The sequence below is a fragment of the Asterias rubens genome, chromosome 9 (assembly GCF_902459465.1).
Source record: "Asterias rubens chromosome 9, eAstRub1.3, whole genome shotgun sequence".
NCBI lineage: Eukaryota > Metazoa > Echinodermata > Asteroidea > Forcipulatida > Asteriidae > Asterias > Asterias rubens.
The window spans coordinates 1,463,517-1,482,505 of NC_047070.1; the positions used below are offsets into that span (position 1 = coordinate 1,463,517).

The 18,989-nt window shown below is 39.6% G+C and overlaps 1 protein-coding gene across 4 annotated transcripts; it reads right to left on the reverse strand.

The window, feature by feature from the left end:
- LOC117294520 (bromodomain-containing protein 8-like) lies at positions 1-18,549 on the reverse strand. Of its 4 annotated transcripts, XM_033776969.1 has the most exons (19): positions 18,507-18,549; positions 17,723-17,824; positions 13,907-14,044; positions 13,407-13,476; positions 12,800-12,849; positions 12,057-12,260; positions 11,520-11,593; positions 10,878-11,026; positions 10,445-10,561; positions 9,625-9,688; positions 8,542-8,717; positions 7,911-8,003; positions 6,723-7,394; positions 4,646-4,846; positions 3,692-3,945; positions 3,042-3,113; positions 1,880-2,126; positions 932-1,012; positions 1-395 (listed from the first exon to the last, which is right to left on the reverse strand). In XM_033776969.1, the coding sequence occupies exons 3-19, from the start codon at positions 13,993-13,995 to the stop codon at positions 315-317; spliced, it is 2,694 nt and encodes an 897-aa protein (XP_033632860.1). In that variant the 5' UTR covers positions 13,996-14,044; positions 17,723-17,824; positions 18,507-18,549; the 3' UTR covers positions 1-314. The 4 variants fall into 4 exon arrangements, with proteins under 4 accessions (XP_033632860.1, XP_033632859.1, XP_033632861.1 ...); XM_033776968.1 differs by lacking the exon at positions 18,507-18,549 and having other exon boundaries at positions 17,723-17,958; XM_033776970.1 differs by lacking the exons at positions 6,723-7,394; positions 18,507-18,549 and having other exon boundaries at positions 17,723-17,958.
- Positions 18,550-18,989: the final 440 nt, after the last annotated feature.

Genomic DNA, 18,989 nt, shown 5'->3' on the forward strand with positions numbered 1-18,989 from the left:
TAATTACCAAATGTGTACCTTCCCTTTAAACATTGTTTGAACAGTTTACAAAACTGTTACATAAAAACAAACTGATCATATATTCTTCAGTCATTAACAACGATTCAACAATTCTGCTTTCTCCACATTCTTTACACTCATCTTTTCACATGAAAGAAACTATCAGTATTCAAGATCTACATAAATTAATCCAAAGGCTTACTTATGGCATTTCTAAAACTGTTGTCGTTGGGTCAATGCCCTTGTCACAAATCGTTGTGATCTGATCCTGAATTTAAGATAGTTCTTGGCCAAAATTCCCAGAGAGTTCCTCTTTAATTCTCATCGGATCTTGTGCGTCTCTTCTTCCCTGACGTATCTGTGTCGGTGGAACTTCGACGTGAACGGTCCTCTTCCTGTAAACAAAGAATCAAAGAATGGCTGTCATTTTGTCATATTTAAAAAGACCCTTGCAGTAAAAAAAGAAGAAGCTGAATAATGGTCTCTCATGTTCAAAAGCTCGTTAATTCGATAAAAAGGCCATTAAAAACCAAAAACCCCAAGATAAAAGTGCAAATGACCCAGAATTTCATAAAACAACAAATTTGTCAAACTACTGTCCCTAACCAGATCAGAAAAACATTGCACAGCGATAATGCGTTATAATGGTTGAAAAACAAGGACAGCAAAACAAGCTATTTATCTGTTGATAAGATTAACCAGGGATGAAATTGTAACGGTTAATAAGTCATTTGATAGTAGACAACTGGTCAGAATTTCTTGGTTACTTTTCTTTTTATGAGGAAGCCAACCACAATAATGAATTCCTGAAATTAAGGCTGAGCTTTTCCAGCCTGGCAGTGACAGATGGAATTTGAAGTGTAAATGATTCATATTGATGCTTGTCTTTTGATATTTTGTAGTCAGGTTTGATTTTGAAAAGATGACTTACCACCTGTCCCTGCTTGCCTCTACCCCGCAGCATTTTGGTAGAGTCCGGTTGTTGTACAAGTGCCTGCGTTGACACAAACTCCTGTTTGGACAAAGAAACATAAGAATAGTCATTTTCCCTCAGGTCAAGTTAAGTCAAGTCACAAGTCGGTGAAATTGGCAACTCGAGTCTGACTCGAGTTAAAGCCATTATACACTTTCGGAACAGAAACACAAAAAAAAGTTCACAGATTTACAAATAACTTACAGGGTTTACAGAAGGTAATGGTAAAAGACTTCTCTTGAAATATTATCTCATGAAATGCTTTACTTTTTGCGAATTCATTAAAACAATTGTCAATTCTCAACATCGAGAATTACGGATTTATGTAAACACATGTCATGACACGGCGAAACGTGCGGAAACAAGGGTGGGTTTTCCCGTTATTTTCTCCCGACTCCAATGACCGATTGAGCCTAAATTTTCCCAGGTATGTTATTTTATATATAAGTTGTGATACACAAAGTGTGGGCCTTTGGACAATACCGTTTACCGAAAGTGTCCAATGGCTTTAAGTCAACACCATAGTTTCTCTGTCCCGCTGAGTCACGACATCATAATTCTTACAGGTGTTGGGTGAGATGGAAGATGCACAGGTAGGAATGGGGATTGTGGATATTAAAGAATCTGTCTTCGGTTAGAGCAAAGGGGAGGGTACGTGTTGGGGAAGTATGGTAGTATGCATGGAGGGGGGGGGGAGGAATAGGGTTGGAAAGCAGGTTGGTTACCTGTTACGTCTGTTCAAATTTAACTGCAGCTTTAAGTATGATGAACGATGTTGTGTTGTTCATAATTTTAGTTGTGGAATTATTGGTTGATGGTTTATATGAAGACAAGTACGAACATTTTATGGTAGTATGCGTCGAGGGGTGGGGCTAGTAGTGAAAATGAGAGGTATTAACACGTTACCTCTATCTGTTTCTCGACGTCACTCTGCATAATGGTAGCGATGTGATGGACATGCTGATCGATATTATTATACATGATGGCATTCTGAAACATCAGCATCATATCCCGGTGGAATTGATCGGTCGTTCGGATGCAACCGCTTTCGATATTCTTCTTGATGGTCATCAGATTGATCGGTCGTAAGACGATGCTCTTATATCCTGGAGCGATGTCGTCAGTCACTGGATGGAGGAATATGTTGGCATACCTGGACGAGGAGAATATATTTATTTGATGTAATAATTGTTGCAGGGATAAAGAGGCATTGGTGGTCAGTGGTAGAATTCTCGCCTGCCACACAGGAGACCGGGTTCAACTCCCAGCTGATGCAATACCTTCTGCATCTTGAACACCCAGCAGGGTGGATAAGTGCGCGTTACAAGTCTGTGTTATTATTGGAAAAGAGTTAAAGTCGGACGAGTTGGTCTTTGAAAAGCGTTGGTAACTGTTTTTTATCAAATGCATATGGGTAGAAAGATGTTGTAAAAGTAGAATACAATGATCCACACAAACATGCCTCGAAATTGCACGGTTTTCTTTTTACCTCGTCGACTAACACGGTTGGCCATTTATGGGAGTCAAATTTTTGACTCCCATAAATGGCCGACCGTGTTAGTTTGTGCAGTAAAAGGAAAACCACGCAATTTCGTAGCAAACTTGTGTGGATAATTGTATTCTACTTTTAAAACATCTTTCCAACCATATGCATTTTATAAAAAATGGTTACAAACGCTCAGTTATAGACCAACTCGTCCGATCCAAGGCAACGTGTTCCTTTAAGTCTGGTTTTTACTGATGTGTAAAAAGCACTGTATTTGTGGCGTTTCGTGACCAATTGGGTCTCATTTCACTGGACCCAAGCCCTGGTGTTGTCAGCAGCAGAGTGTTTTAACCAATCACAAGGCTGGAAATACCTCATTGAGTTGGTAATGGTTCTCACTGCATGCACCACACACCGGCATGCTGCGATACTGGATGATGTTGCAGTGAGTTGCACATGAATTAAAAGTTTGAAGACCTTACTCACTGTGTTTCTTTATTTCATCTTTTTATCCTCAAATTGAATGTGTGCCTCGGATGAGTGAACCTTGGTTTACGACGGCCGAAACAACTTTATACTTACTTGTGGCTTGCAACAGCTCTCCAAACCAGCATGATCGCTTTGCGCCAAATCTTATAAGCGTGATCCTCCTCACTGTACAAAGAAAGTCAAGACAAAATTGTTTTTTACTTTAAAGATGATAGTTCTTATATAGCGCAATAACCAGATCAATGCGCTTTACATTAGTGCCCTGGTCAATGGGCCAATAACATACCTTTAATATTTCTCAGCTCCCTGGGGAGTGCATACAGCCCCAGGCTGGGGAGGCAATCCAAAGGCTTTTTCATGGTGTTTTGTGTTGCAGGGCGTGAAGTTAACACTGGATCGCAAGCCCGAGGCCAGTACATATAGCATCGGGCCAGTAAAATATTGACTGGGCCAGTAAAATATTGACCGGGCCAGTAAAATATTGACCGGACAAGCTCGGTGGTCTTGTGTTTTACAACTGACTAATAACAATAATACCTCATTGTGTAGTGTTGACTACTAATCAAATATGTCTTTCAGTTCTGTTGAGAATCAAAGTAGCATGACTTGATTCTCTGAATGCTATTCAAACTCGTTTTGAATCTGGCCTTGTAAAATAAATTCGGATCCAGTAAAGACTCCACATTTGAGTCCTGCGTTGTACAAAAAGTACCCAAACTGTTACAGCGGTAACTGAAACTGACCTGTGTGAGACAGATGCAGGGCTGTTGGGTAGTGACTCCAGGAAGTATGGAGATTGCAGGGTACCAGCTGAGGCCGACAGATCGTCACTCTCTGAGGGTTTGTCCAGTCCGTCAGACTCCTCCCCCTCACTGTGCGTGTCGTCCTTGGAATCTTCGCTGATCAGAGATGCAATGGCACTCGCTGCTCCATCCTTGCCTGCTGTTCTCCTGCCAGTGGGTGGAGTATCCGTGTGGCTGAACTCATCCTCCTCTCCCTGATTATGGAATGGTGATGATTGAATTAGAGAAGTGCATCCAACAGATTTAGAGAATTGACAACATTCAAGAATCCATTCACAAGAAACTCATTGTCTGATCTGTCATTGTAGTTTGCATGGAATAACACAATAACATAACCACCCAAACCCATCAAAATCCAACTGCACGTTGTTTTGATTTTGTTGGACTGAAGACTGCACTAGTAAACTAATCATGCTTCAAGTACATGTCATTAGGTATACTGCTACATTCAGAGTCCAAGTTAGGTGTTGAGTTATGAATGGTATTTGACCAAGGACTGTACTAGTTAACTGATCATGCTTTACATGTGATCAGGTATACCACCATAATCAGGCTATATTCAGAGTCCAACAGTTAAGGTGTTTAGTTATGAATGGTGTTGGACCGAGAACTGCAATAGTAAACTGATTATGCTTTACATGCGATCAGGTATACATGTACCGCAAAAATCAGAGTCCAACAGTTATGGTGTTTAGTTATGAATGGTGTTGGACCGAGAACTGCAATAGTAAACTGATTATGCTTTACATGCGATCAGGTATACATGTACCGCAAAAATCAGAGTCCAACAGTTATGGTGTCGCGTTCATAATGAGTGGTGTTGGACTGAGGACTGCACTAGTAAACAGACCATGCTTTACAGGCCAGCCTATTTCCTGATGATGATATATTTACCGTAGGTGCTTGAATCCTTCTTGTACTCTTACGCTGACTATTAGGAGGTCTTCCTCTTGTTGCTTTCTTCTTGACCTTAATCTCTGTGTCGTCTCGAGACAAGGTATTATCCGGAGAGGACGGGTCTGTGTGACGGAAGTCGTCCTTATCGATAACTCCTCTTGAATGAACTGCTGCCGTTAAATCGAGGTTTCGATCAGCCTTGAGAGTAGCAAGAGAAAACAAATTGTGATTAATTTGATTTGTTTTTATTCATGCTGATGAAGGCAAATCTGTTCTACAGGAATGCAACTTTTCAGCTGATCTACTGATTTCCATGTTTTCCTTTTTTTCAAAGTAGTGCCATAGAAAACTAAAAAGAAAATGTACAAAAGTTAAGTATCATCAGCCATTCTCCCTTTTTTTCAATTAGAAAGTTGCATGTTTGAGGGTGAGTGTAGAGTGAAATTTATTTGAATTGGATGTGATTGAACTTTTAACAGAAATGAAGAGAACTGTAAACAAAATAACCTGCAAAAAAAACCTGACTGGGTTAATTTTTGGGTCGAACAAAGAAAAATAGAGCAAGGTTTGAACCTTTGACCTCCCAATGAACATGCCAGCACTCTACCAACTGAGTTATGTGGTTATAATCTTCTCCAAGGAGACAAAACATAAGGGCTAAATGCCCGAGTTGGTTGAGCACCGTCATTTTAACCCAGAGGTCATGTGTTCAAATAACACGCCAGTGAATTTTTCTTTGTTCAACCAAAAATAAAAATAAAACATGAATATAACACTGATTTCCAAGCGCCAAAGAAATAATAATGAAATATCATCTGAAAGTAATAAGTAAAAGTTAAGACGAATGATAGATAAACTATTCCAGCCAATTTTGATAAACCATGTGATGATCTACACAACAGGTGTGTAGGTGATGGAGTCAGTTGCAAGAAGAGGTCTACCGACAAATATAAATGAATGATGATTTATTGGCAAAATGGATGGCTAAAGAAATGGGTTATTGTTGTTGACTAGTATTAATTGTTATTAAAGCAAAAATGAGAATTGGAAATAAAAATTACTAATCATTAGTTTGCTTTTGGGACCAGGGAGAAGACGAGTTTAGTATTAGGGTGTTGAGGAAGGGCTTGTGTTAGGGCTAAGATCTGAACATCGTTGGAACAATTCCAGGGGATTGAGGTTGTGGATTAACTTCTATGAGGCACACTGTGTAGACTGGGCCAACCATTCTTTGTATTCTTTAATTATGAGCCAGTGTCTCAACTGTGGCAGCCAAGTGCGGTAGTCAGCTAAAGGCTGACTATTCTGACTCAACCCAGGCCTGAGGACCATTAGTTGACTACCAAGGTCGACCATTTGGAACCAGCCTAAGGACCATGGTTCCTTCTGTGGTCCCGATAGCCTGTTCCACGCTAACATGTGTAAAGCGCAGCAGGGAACCAGTGATACTAAAGCGAAAAGGCAGAATGCAATGGAGTGTTGAATATCATGGTACCGATGGTTGACTAGACTTCAAAATGAGTAATTCTAGTGAGTGCATCGTCTGATGTGGGCACTCAAACTTGCTCTTGGCGGGCTTGCCCCAGTCAGAACCCGTTTCAAACTACAGGAGAGTTTGAAACAAAGAGGGAGCATCAGATCATTGATGAGCTGTTAATCTTTGTAGGAAAAAAATGAGGTGGGGACCCAGGAGGCTTGATAAAAAGTACCCGATGACCTGGTGGTTAATTTGAACGGACAAAAACATGACAAATTAATGCGATTAATTGAACATTCATTTGCCAGCAATCCCATGGTAATAATTAAACATAGAAGAAGTTGTATCCCTTGTAATCATTGTCTGCTTAGCATTGGTTTGTTAAAAATTTCTTGAAAAACTACATCTTGCAGGAAACTCCTTGTCAGACTTCTGAATGGAAAACAAGAGGATACACTGTCTTGAAGAATGTCACTCAAAATACTTTCTTAGAGACTTTCATTTCTAACCCATTAATTAAACAGGTGTTTTGATGAACAAAATAACAACAGGTGCAATGTGCAAATAGCAAGAGCTGATACTCAACAAATGCTGTACCTCAACCCTTCCGGGGCTTTTCTTTGTTGGTGAGGCTTTCTTTAGTTCAGGTTTGTTCCTGTCGCTGTCAGTTTTGGGTTGATTGTTTGAGAGTTGGAGACCATTTTGTTTGGCGTCAGTCGTGGTTTGATCTGAAGTCGGTGGTTTACAAGTCTTTGGATCGGGTGAGTGGATTTCCTGATCGGCTCCGGTCATCGTTGGGATTTCTGTGTCGGCCACATCGGGCTTTGTCGATGATTTCTCAGTTGGTTGATTCTTCAGGTTTGATCTGCTTAACTGGTCCATCTTCATAGTATCGTCTAAGGATTTAGTTATCTTACGATCCTGTATTGATCGAAGCCATCGTACGGGAGACGAACTCTGTGTAGCACCAAGCTCTTGACTCTTATAAAGAGCAGCGTCAAGTTTCTGGGTGATCAGTTTCTGTTGGTCAGGACTCAAGCTTTTCCTTCTTGGAGATCTTTGCGTCGAGGAAGGAGAGGGAATATGATCATCCGTTTCTTGAGATGCTGTGAGTTTTGATTTTGATGTCTTCACAGGACTCTTAAGGTTGGTGGCTTCTACAGAGTGCTCCTGAACTTGAGCATTACTTTGTCGAACAGCATTACCCGCAACAGGGGCAAGTGGGCTGAGCGATATCTCATTATCAATTTCTTGATTGACACTGGCCCCCTAGTTATGCAAGGAATAATCCAATCAGGAAGTTCATGAAGTGATTTACAAGGTGTATGTAGCAGGGCTGTACTGGATGGTGAACTGATTTGACGACATTTTCCTCCTCAAAAAAAAAACACAAAACAAAAACCACAGCCATACAGCATGTGTACTTGGGTGAGATTCAAACCAAAAACCCTCATATTTAGAGCAAATGATTCCATGATCAAAAGCTATTTTGTTTATTGTTGTAGCCATAGCAACAGCCGCCAATTCTAAAGCAGCCTGCCAAATGCACAGCATTTAGCAACCAGTAACTTCAACTTCTGCACAATCCTCATGAAAAAGGGAAAAATAAATATGGTAAATCTAAGACATGTTATGTTCTACGGTTTGCATTTATGTAAAAGCAAACATTAGTCAAAGAAATTTGACATCCTGAAGTTAAATAATTAGTGGATATTATGATGTCTATCTCTACTGACAGGAAAAGACAAAAAATGGACGACGGAAAAAAACAAAAACAAAGGGTACCTGAGGGTCTGTTGGTTGTTGTTCAATAACTGGATCTTCGACGTTTACCATCTCACTCTCATCGGACTTGGTTTCTTGAGGTTCTACTTTAGTCTTTGATATAATATTTCAGAATAAATTGAAGAGAAATGGGCAAAGGAATGGCAAGGAAACACAAATTGGCACACAATGTTTTTGTTTTTTTAGGTGGAACCCCTGTATGGATAAAGGCAGAAATGCTTTCAGAACTTGAAACAATAAATACAGAAATGTGCTCTGTTGAAAGAAAAAAATGCTTATGTTTGGTTTGTGGTAACTCCATGTGTGTATCAGGTAGATTTTGTTCTATAGAGAACTGTCTTGCTATAAACTCTACTACCGCAGAGTAGATTTTTGAAATTCAGGAGGCTTCTCAGTTCTGAAAAAACCTATCCTGCTTTTAACTACTACCTGGGCGGTAGGTAGACAATTGGCCGAGACCACTGCTGTAGCTTAGTGGATCGTTTTGAACTTCACTACCGCGGAGTAAGTTCTTAATTGGTCTCAGCTTTTCGACTAGCTTGCTCTAGTCATCGTCGGGAGACTGTTACCATAGTAGGAGTTATTATTCAAACAATTTCACATAAACAATATAAGTTTCTTTGAGACCTACCTCTTTGGTTTTAAGGATTCCTTTCTCTATCTTCAAGATGAGAGGTTCTTTAACTCTTGGAACTGGGGTAGAAGTCGGTGTATCTTGGGAAGGTAGAGAACTCTCGTCAAGACTCTGGGAAGATGGGGAGTCTACTGGGTACGGACTCAGTAACTCCACCAAGTCACTTGCAGTAGCTTCAAAGTAACCGAGAAATTACAGAAAATAAATGTAGTGAAATTCCAATAACAGCTGCCAACATGCCTTTAAATATTAAAGGCAGTGGACACTATTGATAATTACTCAAAATAATTATTAGCATAAAGCCTTACTTGTTGACGAGTAATGGGGAGAGGTTGATAGTATAAAACTAAGTGACATAGTTTTTGAGAAAGAAGTGATTTTCCATGAATTTGATTTTGAGACCTCAGATTTAGAATTTGAGGTCTCGAAATCAACCATCTAAAAGCACACAACTTCGTGTGACAAGGGTGTTTTTTCTTTCGTTATTATCTCGCAACTTCAACGACCAACTGAGCTCAAACTTTCACAGGTTTGTTATTTTGTGCATATGTTGAGATACACCAAATGAGAAGACTGGTCTTTGACAATTACCAATAGTGCCCAGTGTCTTTAAGAGACTGTTGCCATTCCCCTTTGTGTAACTGTTATAGACACAATAGACTTTCTACCTGAGCTAGGGAGTCAAAACACAAAGGTAATGTAAGGGAGTTTTATAGTTAACTGTTTTGTGCATCACCCAGGCCTATTAAGGCCAATTCACACTATCGACTTTCAATCCGTGTCGAAACTTATCTGGATAGGGTCTGTATTGCCTTGGTAAAATTTCAACACAGATACAAACTGCTTCGTTTTCACACTAGCTCTGAGCCAAATCAGTTTGTGGGTTTTGTTGCCACAATCAATACCTAGATGGAAAATTAACCCAGAGGTGTTCACACTATGGCTTTATATCCAGGTTGGAATTTACAATCTCTTTAAGTCTTCATCATGGAAATTGTCTGTCTGTGTTCCTTATTTCTTGATGGGGGAAAGAGTCTGAAGTTGATGGGGGGGGGGGCAAAGTGTGTTAAGATTATTTACCTGCAAGTAATCTTTCTGCTGCCTCATCGTTATCCGTGTCGATGGGGACATCTGCCTCAAGAATCTAGAAATTTAAGAAACAAACATCTTTATGGACTGCTCTTATAATAATAAAGCTTTCTCACACAGAAAAGGTACCACAACGCTTTACAACAATATTACTAAAGCAATCAACAATTAACAATACATAGGAATGAGAATGAAATAAATAGCCTATAGAGTAAGCAAAATAAGTCTGGACAAGGGGAGCTTTAAGATATGTTTTGAATTCAGTAAGTGGAATAGCATGATGTATTTGATGCATTGTCCCAAAGGTTTAGAGCAGCTGCATGAAAACCTTTGGAAGATGAAGTATATCTGGTTTTAAGTTTAGTGAAAATCCTTGTATCTGAGCTGGAGCGGAGTGTGCGGTTTGGCTGGTAAGAAGTGATGAGCTCAGTAAGGTAAGGGGGAGCAGTTTCATTCACACATTTATAGGTGATGGTTAACAGTTTGAAGATGATAGACTCATGAATAGGAAGCCAGTGAAGTTTAGTATGTCGAAGAGTAAAAATGCACAAGTGTGTTTGCGCTATGTACAGCTCCAGGCCAAGCGAGGGAGCTGCTTGAAATAGCGATGTCACATGCAAGGGATAAAATGCAAAAACCTTTGATCAGTGTGTGGTTTTAATCAATTGGTAAAGATTCTCAGAACACAATGAAAGATAAATAAATAAATACACAAATATTCTTATGTATAACAATAAGCTCTTTCTTTGCAAACTCTAAACAAAATTACACACACAAGAGAAAACCTAAAACGGATGTGCCCACTACTTACAGCTAATGCATCTTGTTCCTGTTCTTTGGCTGCAGCGAGTGAGGTCAGAATGGCAGAGGCTGATTTATCGTGCTGTACTGATGTATCAGATGGAACGGCACCAGACTCATCAGTTGTCTGCAGGTGCAGAGAAATAAAATCATGACTATTTATAAAGCGCCTAAATCAAAGGTTTGCTCAAAGGCGCTGAGGCACAGAAGAAATTAATAAGTCATTGATGGTAGGCCTCATGAACCAAGTGGGCTTTCAGAAGTGACTTGAACATGTTGAAGGATGTTGTGTCCTTGATGTGATTTGGAAGTTTATTCCAGATTTTGGGTCTCAGAATTCATCAATGCAATAAACTATCTTTCTGAAAGGTGTATTTACTCAGCGCCTTGAGAACCTTGTTTGGTAGATACGTGCACTATATAAGACTTTGATATTATCATACCTTGACTGGTGTCTGTGATGTGTCTTCATCTACCTCTACACTATCACCCTGTGATGTTTCAGACTGGCAACGGGATACCAGGCGAGGGGCTCTGGTTGGCGGCCGACGTTTATGAGGAGAGTGGAAGGCTAGCTTGCTGGGTAGTTTGACTGCAAAGGGTCAAAATAATATCTAGTTCTTATAAAACGTATTTGACAATAACCGTATAAATCAAGGCACTTTACATTAGTGCCCTGGTCATTGGGCCAATAACATTCCTTAAATCTTTCTCAGCTCCCTGGGGAGTTTACAGCCCTGACCTGCTGTTTTGACGCTAGTGGCTTTTTCAAAAGACAACATCAACCTCTACTCTCGCAAGCACCCATTTATACCCCTGGGTGAAACACATGTACACATGTAACGAGATCATTACTTTAGTTCTTACTTGGGTCTCTCATCGGGTTTTTACAAAATTGTTGGGCATTCTGGACCAAAGTTTTGCCAAAATACACTGAATTGAAATAATGTCTTTTGAATGTTTTCTACTTATTCTTATCCTTAACACCATGCAAAGTTCCAAGCATCACTTGTGGAAATAAGTTTTGAGATAATTTTACTTTATTTTATAGATACCTACAAGAACAACTCTTGTGTGATACATACCAGCAGCGGCTGCTTTAGCCAACTCAGCCGCAGCCTTCCTCGCTTCCATTGCCTCTTCGGCTGCTCTCTTCTGTCTGGAAAATTCAAACAATGAAAGGATTTAAAACACAAGGGACTTTACAGAGACAAGGAGGAAAACTTTTGATCATAGTAGTAGGGGTAATTGATAATATCCAACTCAGATCTCTAGCTCGGGTTCCCCAAAGCTTAGCGCCAAAATCTGCGCAAGAAGAGTGAAGTTCGCAGGGCACTGCTATCGCCACCCTGAGCTTCCAGTTAACAAGCTTGTCCTCTGGGAGCCTTAAAAGGGACACATGGTTTGTTGCAGCTGGGGAGATATCTACATGCATGAGGTACAGGAAGATCTGGGGACAACTCTGTTGTAACATCATTGACCAAGGACACCACTTGAAATAGAAGAATTAAAATGTACCAGATTCTAGCACGTTTTAATGAACCAATTCCAGGGGTTATGAGCGAGCAGGACATGCTGAGATCGAACACCCCTGAGAACAAGGTTGGGGTCTGGACACTTACTCTTGAATCTCATCCCACATTGACTGTAATTTATCATCGATTTGACCGCTTTGTATCTGCTCGATCTCTTTTTGAAGCTGTTGATACTGGGCCTTATCCTCTTCTAGCTTGGTCTTGAGCTCGGCGATACGTTCCTTGGTCATCTTGCGAACAATCAGATCCCCTGGAGTGTCCACTACTTCACCTCGTTCACTTCTTTTACGTCTAGATCGAGTAAATAATAAAACACGACATTTATTTGGCGCTTAATACAGTTGTTTCTACGCTGCAAGGAACTGGGGGACTACGTTTGAATTATGAGACCTACTCCTTTTTACCACCATGTAAGGTGTTTTTGCGCAACATGCTGCCAGTCAAACCAGGAACACCGGGGCAAACCCCTTCTCTTTTCAATAAGTGCACTGGTTTCTTTAACGTGCAATACACAACACACAGGACCAACAGCTTCATGTCTAAGCCAGAAGACTAAGCATTGGTTATGTGTATTGCTTAAGGGCAGAGGTGTCTCGACTAGGCTTGACTCACACTCTTGCTGAAAATAGTGTTGCAACAAACATCTTAATAGATAATAAGTTTTGCATCTGGGATAAAGACAATAATTTTTTTTCCCACCCTTACACCGATGTGTAATGAGCACTGAATACCCTTTCTGCATAAATTCCCCCATCCATCTTGAAAACATGAAACCCATGAACACAACAGCATCAAGCTACCAAGTACATATAGAACATGAAGGACCTTACTTTGGTGTGTCCACAGTCTCAAGAAGTGCAGAGTACTGGCAAGCACAATTCTGTAAGAAAAAAACAGCAACAGAAATACAGTATGGGCAGCGAATTAAGATAATTGCTAAAACATATTAACCAGTTGATGCTGGATGTCGAGTTAGCACACCAATGTTTCTCCAGATTTGATTCTCAGTTGTTCACAAAAGTTAAAGGCAGTGGACACTATTGGCAATTACTAAAAATTATTGTTAGCATAAAAATCTACTTGGTAACAAGCAATGGAGAGCTGTTGATAGAATAAAACATTGTGAGAAACGGCTCCCTCTGAAGTAAAAGAATTTTTGAAAAAGAGGAAATTTTCCACTAAAATAAAGATCTCAGAATTAGATTTTGAGGTCCCGAAATCAAACATCTGAAAGCACACAACTTTGTGTGACAAGGGTTTTTTTCTTCCATTATTATCTCGCAATTTCGACGACCAAATCGAGTTCAAATTTTCACAGGTTTGTTATTTTATGCATATGTTGAGATACACAAAGTGAGAAGACTGGTCTTTGACAATCACCAAAGGTGTCACAGTGTCTTTAAGCAATGGTTTTACCGTGGAGTTATAAAAACTAACCTTCTGTGAGAACCAGTCAGAGGGTCTCGCTGGATCGCCAAATGGCTTGATAGCACGGCTCACTGATACCCTGGTCCAAAACAAACAACACCAATTTGATTTTAGTTTGTTTCATACTAATAATAACAAAGACATTTATAAAGCACAAAAGAATATCCATCCAAGAGGTGCTCAAGTCACTAAAAAGAAGAAAAGTTATTAAAAATGGCATGTCATATGGTGTGTTTTCAATTGGGTATTGAAACTATCAACAGTCCAACACGTCACTGAGTTTTGGGGACTTTGTTCCACAAGCGAGGGAGTGGCAGGGGAAGCAAATGCTTGATCACCCAATGATCTTTATCGATGTCGTGGCAGCTGGAGATAGATCACAAGAAAAAACGGAGACCTGAGTGAGATGGCTTAATATCGATTTAAATGAGAGAATTCATTGCCATTAATTAAAGTGTGATAACCAAACGAAAACCTGCTCTTTAAATGGTTAAAATGTTTCTGCTTACCAGTTTTGATCCCCACTCCTTATGACGGACGACGCTAAGCAAAGTTTTTCCCGGATACTCCATTGGTCAGTTGAGATCACACCCGCCATGGTCAATGGTGATGTTTAGTACAATACAGTCAACAATTATCAGATGAACCTGTAAAGAAATTACAGAGGAAATTATTTAAAACAGCTTCCGTTAGTTCCCAGGCAAAAGTTAGAATATACCTACTTAAAAGAATTGAGTAAGTAGGCCCAGCCAATTTTCTACCTACAGTCCAGGTAGCAGTTAAAAAGAAGGACAGTTCTTTTTATAAGAAGTCTCCAGCAATCTACTCTGCTGTAGGAGAGGAGTCTCCCGAATTCCGAAATATCCTCTCCGGGGAAGTAGAATATGAAGCAAGACAAGTTATCAAAAGAACATAATCTACCCAGTATTTATTAGGTACATGGTGTTACCACAAACCAAATATACATTTAGAGAAGTCACAAAACAGTATCAACAAAGTAAAAATCCACAAACTGTTACCGTATTTTAACCATATCCCAATTGCTTATTACAATACACAAAGATTTGGTGCTCAACTAATCAGTATTTACCCAAAGGATCGTTCAGTACCTCAATACAGTTGACTACATTTAGTAAAATACTACGTCTGAACTACACAACACAGGTTAACTTCATGCGCATGCCATGTTTTGTGATAAAAATATCTCCCAATCCAAGTCTGACTATAATTTAATGTGTTAGCGTGCAGACTTCACCACAGCAGTGCAGTCTAATAATATAGTAATCATCAAATGCAATGTGTTTACACAGCAAGGCGAGTTAGGTTCAAAGTCTAACTTGAAAAGCTTTGTTTTCTATTGTTGTATTTTTTCCCCCTCCATACATGTAGATGAGGACTGATTATGCAAATACTGCCGATACTCCATTTTGCATTCATGAACAAACCAAACCCAACTACCGGATGCTTATATTGTTGTTTATCGCCTGGTACCGGCATACAGCAAAGGGTGAGAACCACGCCTGCCTAAATCGGTTGACATTTTGGTCATTGCCTCATCGGATATTGTTGGTACATGTTTATCAAAACCTTCTTGGAAACTCCGGGTAGATTTACTGTGTTATCAGCAAGTTACGTGTACCGGTAAATGTAAATGCACCACCGAGGAGTTGTAATCACCACATGCGTCTAGACTGTTACCTCAAGATTGCACTGCCTGCTTTATTCACTATACTCAGTCTTGACAAACAAAATACTGGGTGTCAAAAAAATTGATTCCATATTTTCAGGCACTCATTCAGCACAGAGTGTATTTAAGGAACCATTCCATTACCAGTTTCTTATGGTGTGGTTTTATAGAATTGGACCGACATACTGAAGTAAGTGACAACCACGCCTGATTGAACCATACTTGGAACTTTCTGACGACGTTCAAATCAAACATCATGCTGTCTCGACGCAACCAGGTGCCTTTTGGCATCGTGCTGTTATTATCTCTCTGTTCTTTTGGCGCTTTGATCGCTGGGTGTGCCACGCCGAACTGGATTGATGCCATAGCAACTAGAGAAAACGTTACAAATAGCTCGGCTATAACAAATCCGAACAGTGTCCCATCCCCTTTTACAGGACTCATTCACTTCGGGTTGTTCAACGGAGTCAAGCAATTTAATTATGGATTCAGCTCGCGACCGCCACAGTCTTTCTCAAGTAAGTGCTATACAGAATTCATTACTTTCAATAACCTCTCTTTCTGTATAAATGTATATACTAAGCGCCTTGAGTACCTTGTTGGTAGATACATGTGCTATCTAAGACAAATTTGACATTATTATTATTATTATACATAAACCTAGAGGCATCGGATGCCTTTGGTAGTTGTCATAGACCAGTATTCTCACTTAAAATCTCATGCATATCATGCATGGTGTATCTCATGCATAAAATAACAAATCTGTGAAAATGGTAATGATGGTAATCGCAGTTGCAAGAGAATAATGAAAGAAAAAAAACCTTCGAAGCACAAAATAATGTTTGCGCTTTCAGATGCCTGAGAAAAAGACTTCAGGGTTGAAGCCTTCTGATATTTGAGTAAAAAATTACATCTTTCTAAAAAACTACGTTACTTCAGAGGGAGCCGTTTCTCAGAATGTTTTATACTAACAACAGCTCTCTGTTGCTCGTGACCAAGTAAGTTTTTATGCTGACAATTATTTTGAGTAATTACCAATAGTGTCCACTGCCTTCACATGGAACTGAAGGGTATATGATGCTTGGTAATCACTCTACAAATTAATGACAATAAGAAACCTTTGGTTTTAGAAGCCAAAGCTGCTCAGCTTTGTTTAGTATAAATATCATTATCCGCTCTTGACTTTTCGACAATATCGAACCCTTCCAAAAACCAATTTAAGGTATACTTTTCCTTTAAACGCATTACATTTGATTTAAAATCTTCCCATTTCTTTTCTACTGTGGTCTGGAAAAGAACCTGAGGTAAACTTGTTTAATTAAACTAGTTTAGATTACAGTCACTGACCAATTCAAATCACCTCTTTGATGGATGAATATTGAAATTGGACTACTATTTCCCGTAAAAAAAACCCACCTCAAGCTACTGTACTGGTAGTGGTAGTGAGTAAACATAATATTCAACTGGCTGCTCACCATTCTTTCTAACAAACAAATAAGGTAACACTATTGATAAAGAAGTTCTGGCGGTCAAATGGTCGGATAAGTATGTCATGTTAATAAAAGTTCGCAAAAATTAACTTGCAATTTTGTTATTTATCCCAAAGCATGACTATCATCTATGTAAAAGAACCAAATTGATGGTATAATTATTTGTGGTAATCTTCCTCTGAATTGAGCTGCTGTCCGAATAATAATATTAATAATACTACTAATATAAAGACTTGTTAATGCGTACATATCCACTCTGCTGGGTGTTCAAGGCGCAGAATGGCACACCGAGTCAGCGAGTGAAACCATAGTGACTTTGTTCATGATGATCATTCGTAACTTAACAATACATCTATGACTATGCTGGTACTCATAGGACTAGAGCTCGGTAAAGTTCACCCCAAGTTCTGGATGTAAATAAAGCTGTGACTGTGAGTGTGATGCAGACTAGATCGGGGTGAAGAAGATGAAAAGTTTGACTGTGTTCAAAAGTCAGACTGCTGAGGAATGCGTTGTGAGGCACTCTCTGAAGTCAGAAGTATCCAGAAGGACGTACGAGGACAACCTCAACAGGTGTTTGTACGGAGACCAATACAGATACAGATAACACATCTGATCTATTGCAACTAACTACGATAGAAGTCACAGAGGATTCCGTCACAGAAATAATAAAATTGAGGATGATCAGAGTCTGAGTGACCCTTGTCTGGATTTTGGAAATTGTATGACTCTCTGACTCTGAGTCTGAGTGCTGACCAGTGACTGTCAGTGTCAGTGAGTCTAGACTAGTCGTCTTCATCAATCAATCAAATCAAGCAAGTCGACACAGAGACAGTGAGAATTATTTGGAAACCCAATTATTGAACTCTCCGAGATGCCCAGCCATGTCTCCAAAGTATCAGCCTCAGCCATTTTACAACGGCTGATCACTAAATTACAGAGTGAGTGATTGTATTCATCATCCGAAGGCGAAAGTAACTGGTGAAGGTCGACTTGTCTATCCTACACGACTCTCTACGTGGATGTCTTTTATGATCGGTTCCCCGTTTCTCGTCAAAAACAAGTTTAGATTGTACTTAAAAAGTGCGATCACAAACATAATATAAATATGATATAACATTGATTGTGAACTTTGCCGTTTGACTTACATTTCTGGCCGCAGAGACTAAAATCGTAGCTTCACTTTCAGTTCACACACGGCGGCGATCAAGTTGTGGACGCCGCCATTACTTTCGCTTTTCAATGGCTCCCTGTAAATCTCAATGCTTATTAAAGCAAGTATTCATGGTTTATTCAGCATACATGTAGGTCGTACACCAGCGAAATCCAATGCGTCATCGCAAATGAATTTTCCTTCTCGAGCAATGCCTTTTGTTGTGCGAAATTTCCCCAGCTGTTTTGGTTTGTTTTGGTGATTAAAAAGTTTAGGTCCAAACGACAAAATATGACTTATTAAAACGGAAAAGAAAAATTATTCACGTGCCGTACCCGTCAGCAAGGTGGAGATAGATTTTATGAATCGGACTTTTCTTTTGTATTCGCCGATTTCGCTGATTTAATTTAAACTAGGGCATTGTTTGCATGTAATTTGTGAGTAATGCTTATTACCACTATCACTAATTACGTGAGAATTTTAAAAATCCTATTCTGTGATCTTCAACATCTAGGTACATACATTACCCTTTACCAATAATTTGTTTGCTTGCTTAGTTACAGAGAAGTGTACAGGAGGTTTTATTAAAAACGGTCCTAAGCTAGATTACTAGATAGAAATAATTGCAAATTTTAGTCCTGAACTGAAATTGGCAATTATTATTTGGCAGCCATACCCTTGCAAACCTAAAGTTATATTAAAGAAGTTCCCCACATATTATTATTACCCCTAAATGCCCGGGCCCCCAAACATTCAAAATTTTCAGAAATCCAACAAACCGTACAGCAAGCAACAACCAGCAATTTGCTCCATGCACTGTGTGCGAACGTAAGAAAATGCCCATAAACGAGGTTCAACACCAAACTAGCACCACAGTCGAGCTACCGCTAAATAGCGTGGAAAGCAACGGGGAATGTTGACGTGCACCTTTCACGTTTATGGCATCACTGAACCTCTGATATGGGTGTTTTACGTTGCACGGGCGTGTTTATGGCGTCACTGTTGTTGCTTTGGATTGTCATTTGTGAGATTTGAACCCAAGATATTAGCTGAGATTTATATTAATGGCATCTGCTCATAAACCAAAATTATACAACGGTATCTAATAGAAAACTGCTAGCGCTCGAACGCATTAGGGAACTAGAGATTTGACTGTATTTCTGTGGTGAAGAGTGTCGCTTATCAGCGAGGCTTTTTCTGTGTAAGAAAATGCCCAATATACAGGTTTAACATCCGTGAGCATTTAGACGTTGCAAAACCGC

Excerpts from the sequence above, each read along its gene's own strand:
- LOC117294520 (XM_033776969.1), bottom strand. The coding sequence starts at position 13,995 with ATGGCGGGTGTGATCTCAACTGACCAATGGAGTATCCGGGAAAAACTT. Across the intron at positions 11,027-11,519 it reads GGCTAAAGCAGCCGCTGCTG|TCAAACTACCCAGCAAGCTA; the intron begins GTATGTATCACA and ends GACCCTTTGCAG. Across the intron at positions 10,562-10,877 it reads CATCACAGACACCAGTCAAG|ACAACTGATGAGTCTGGTGC; the intron begins GTATGATAATAT and ends CTGCACCTGCAG.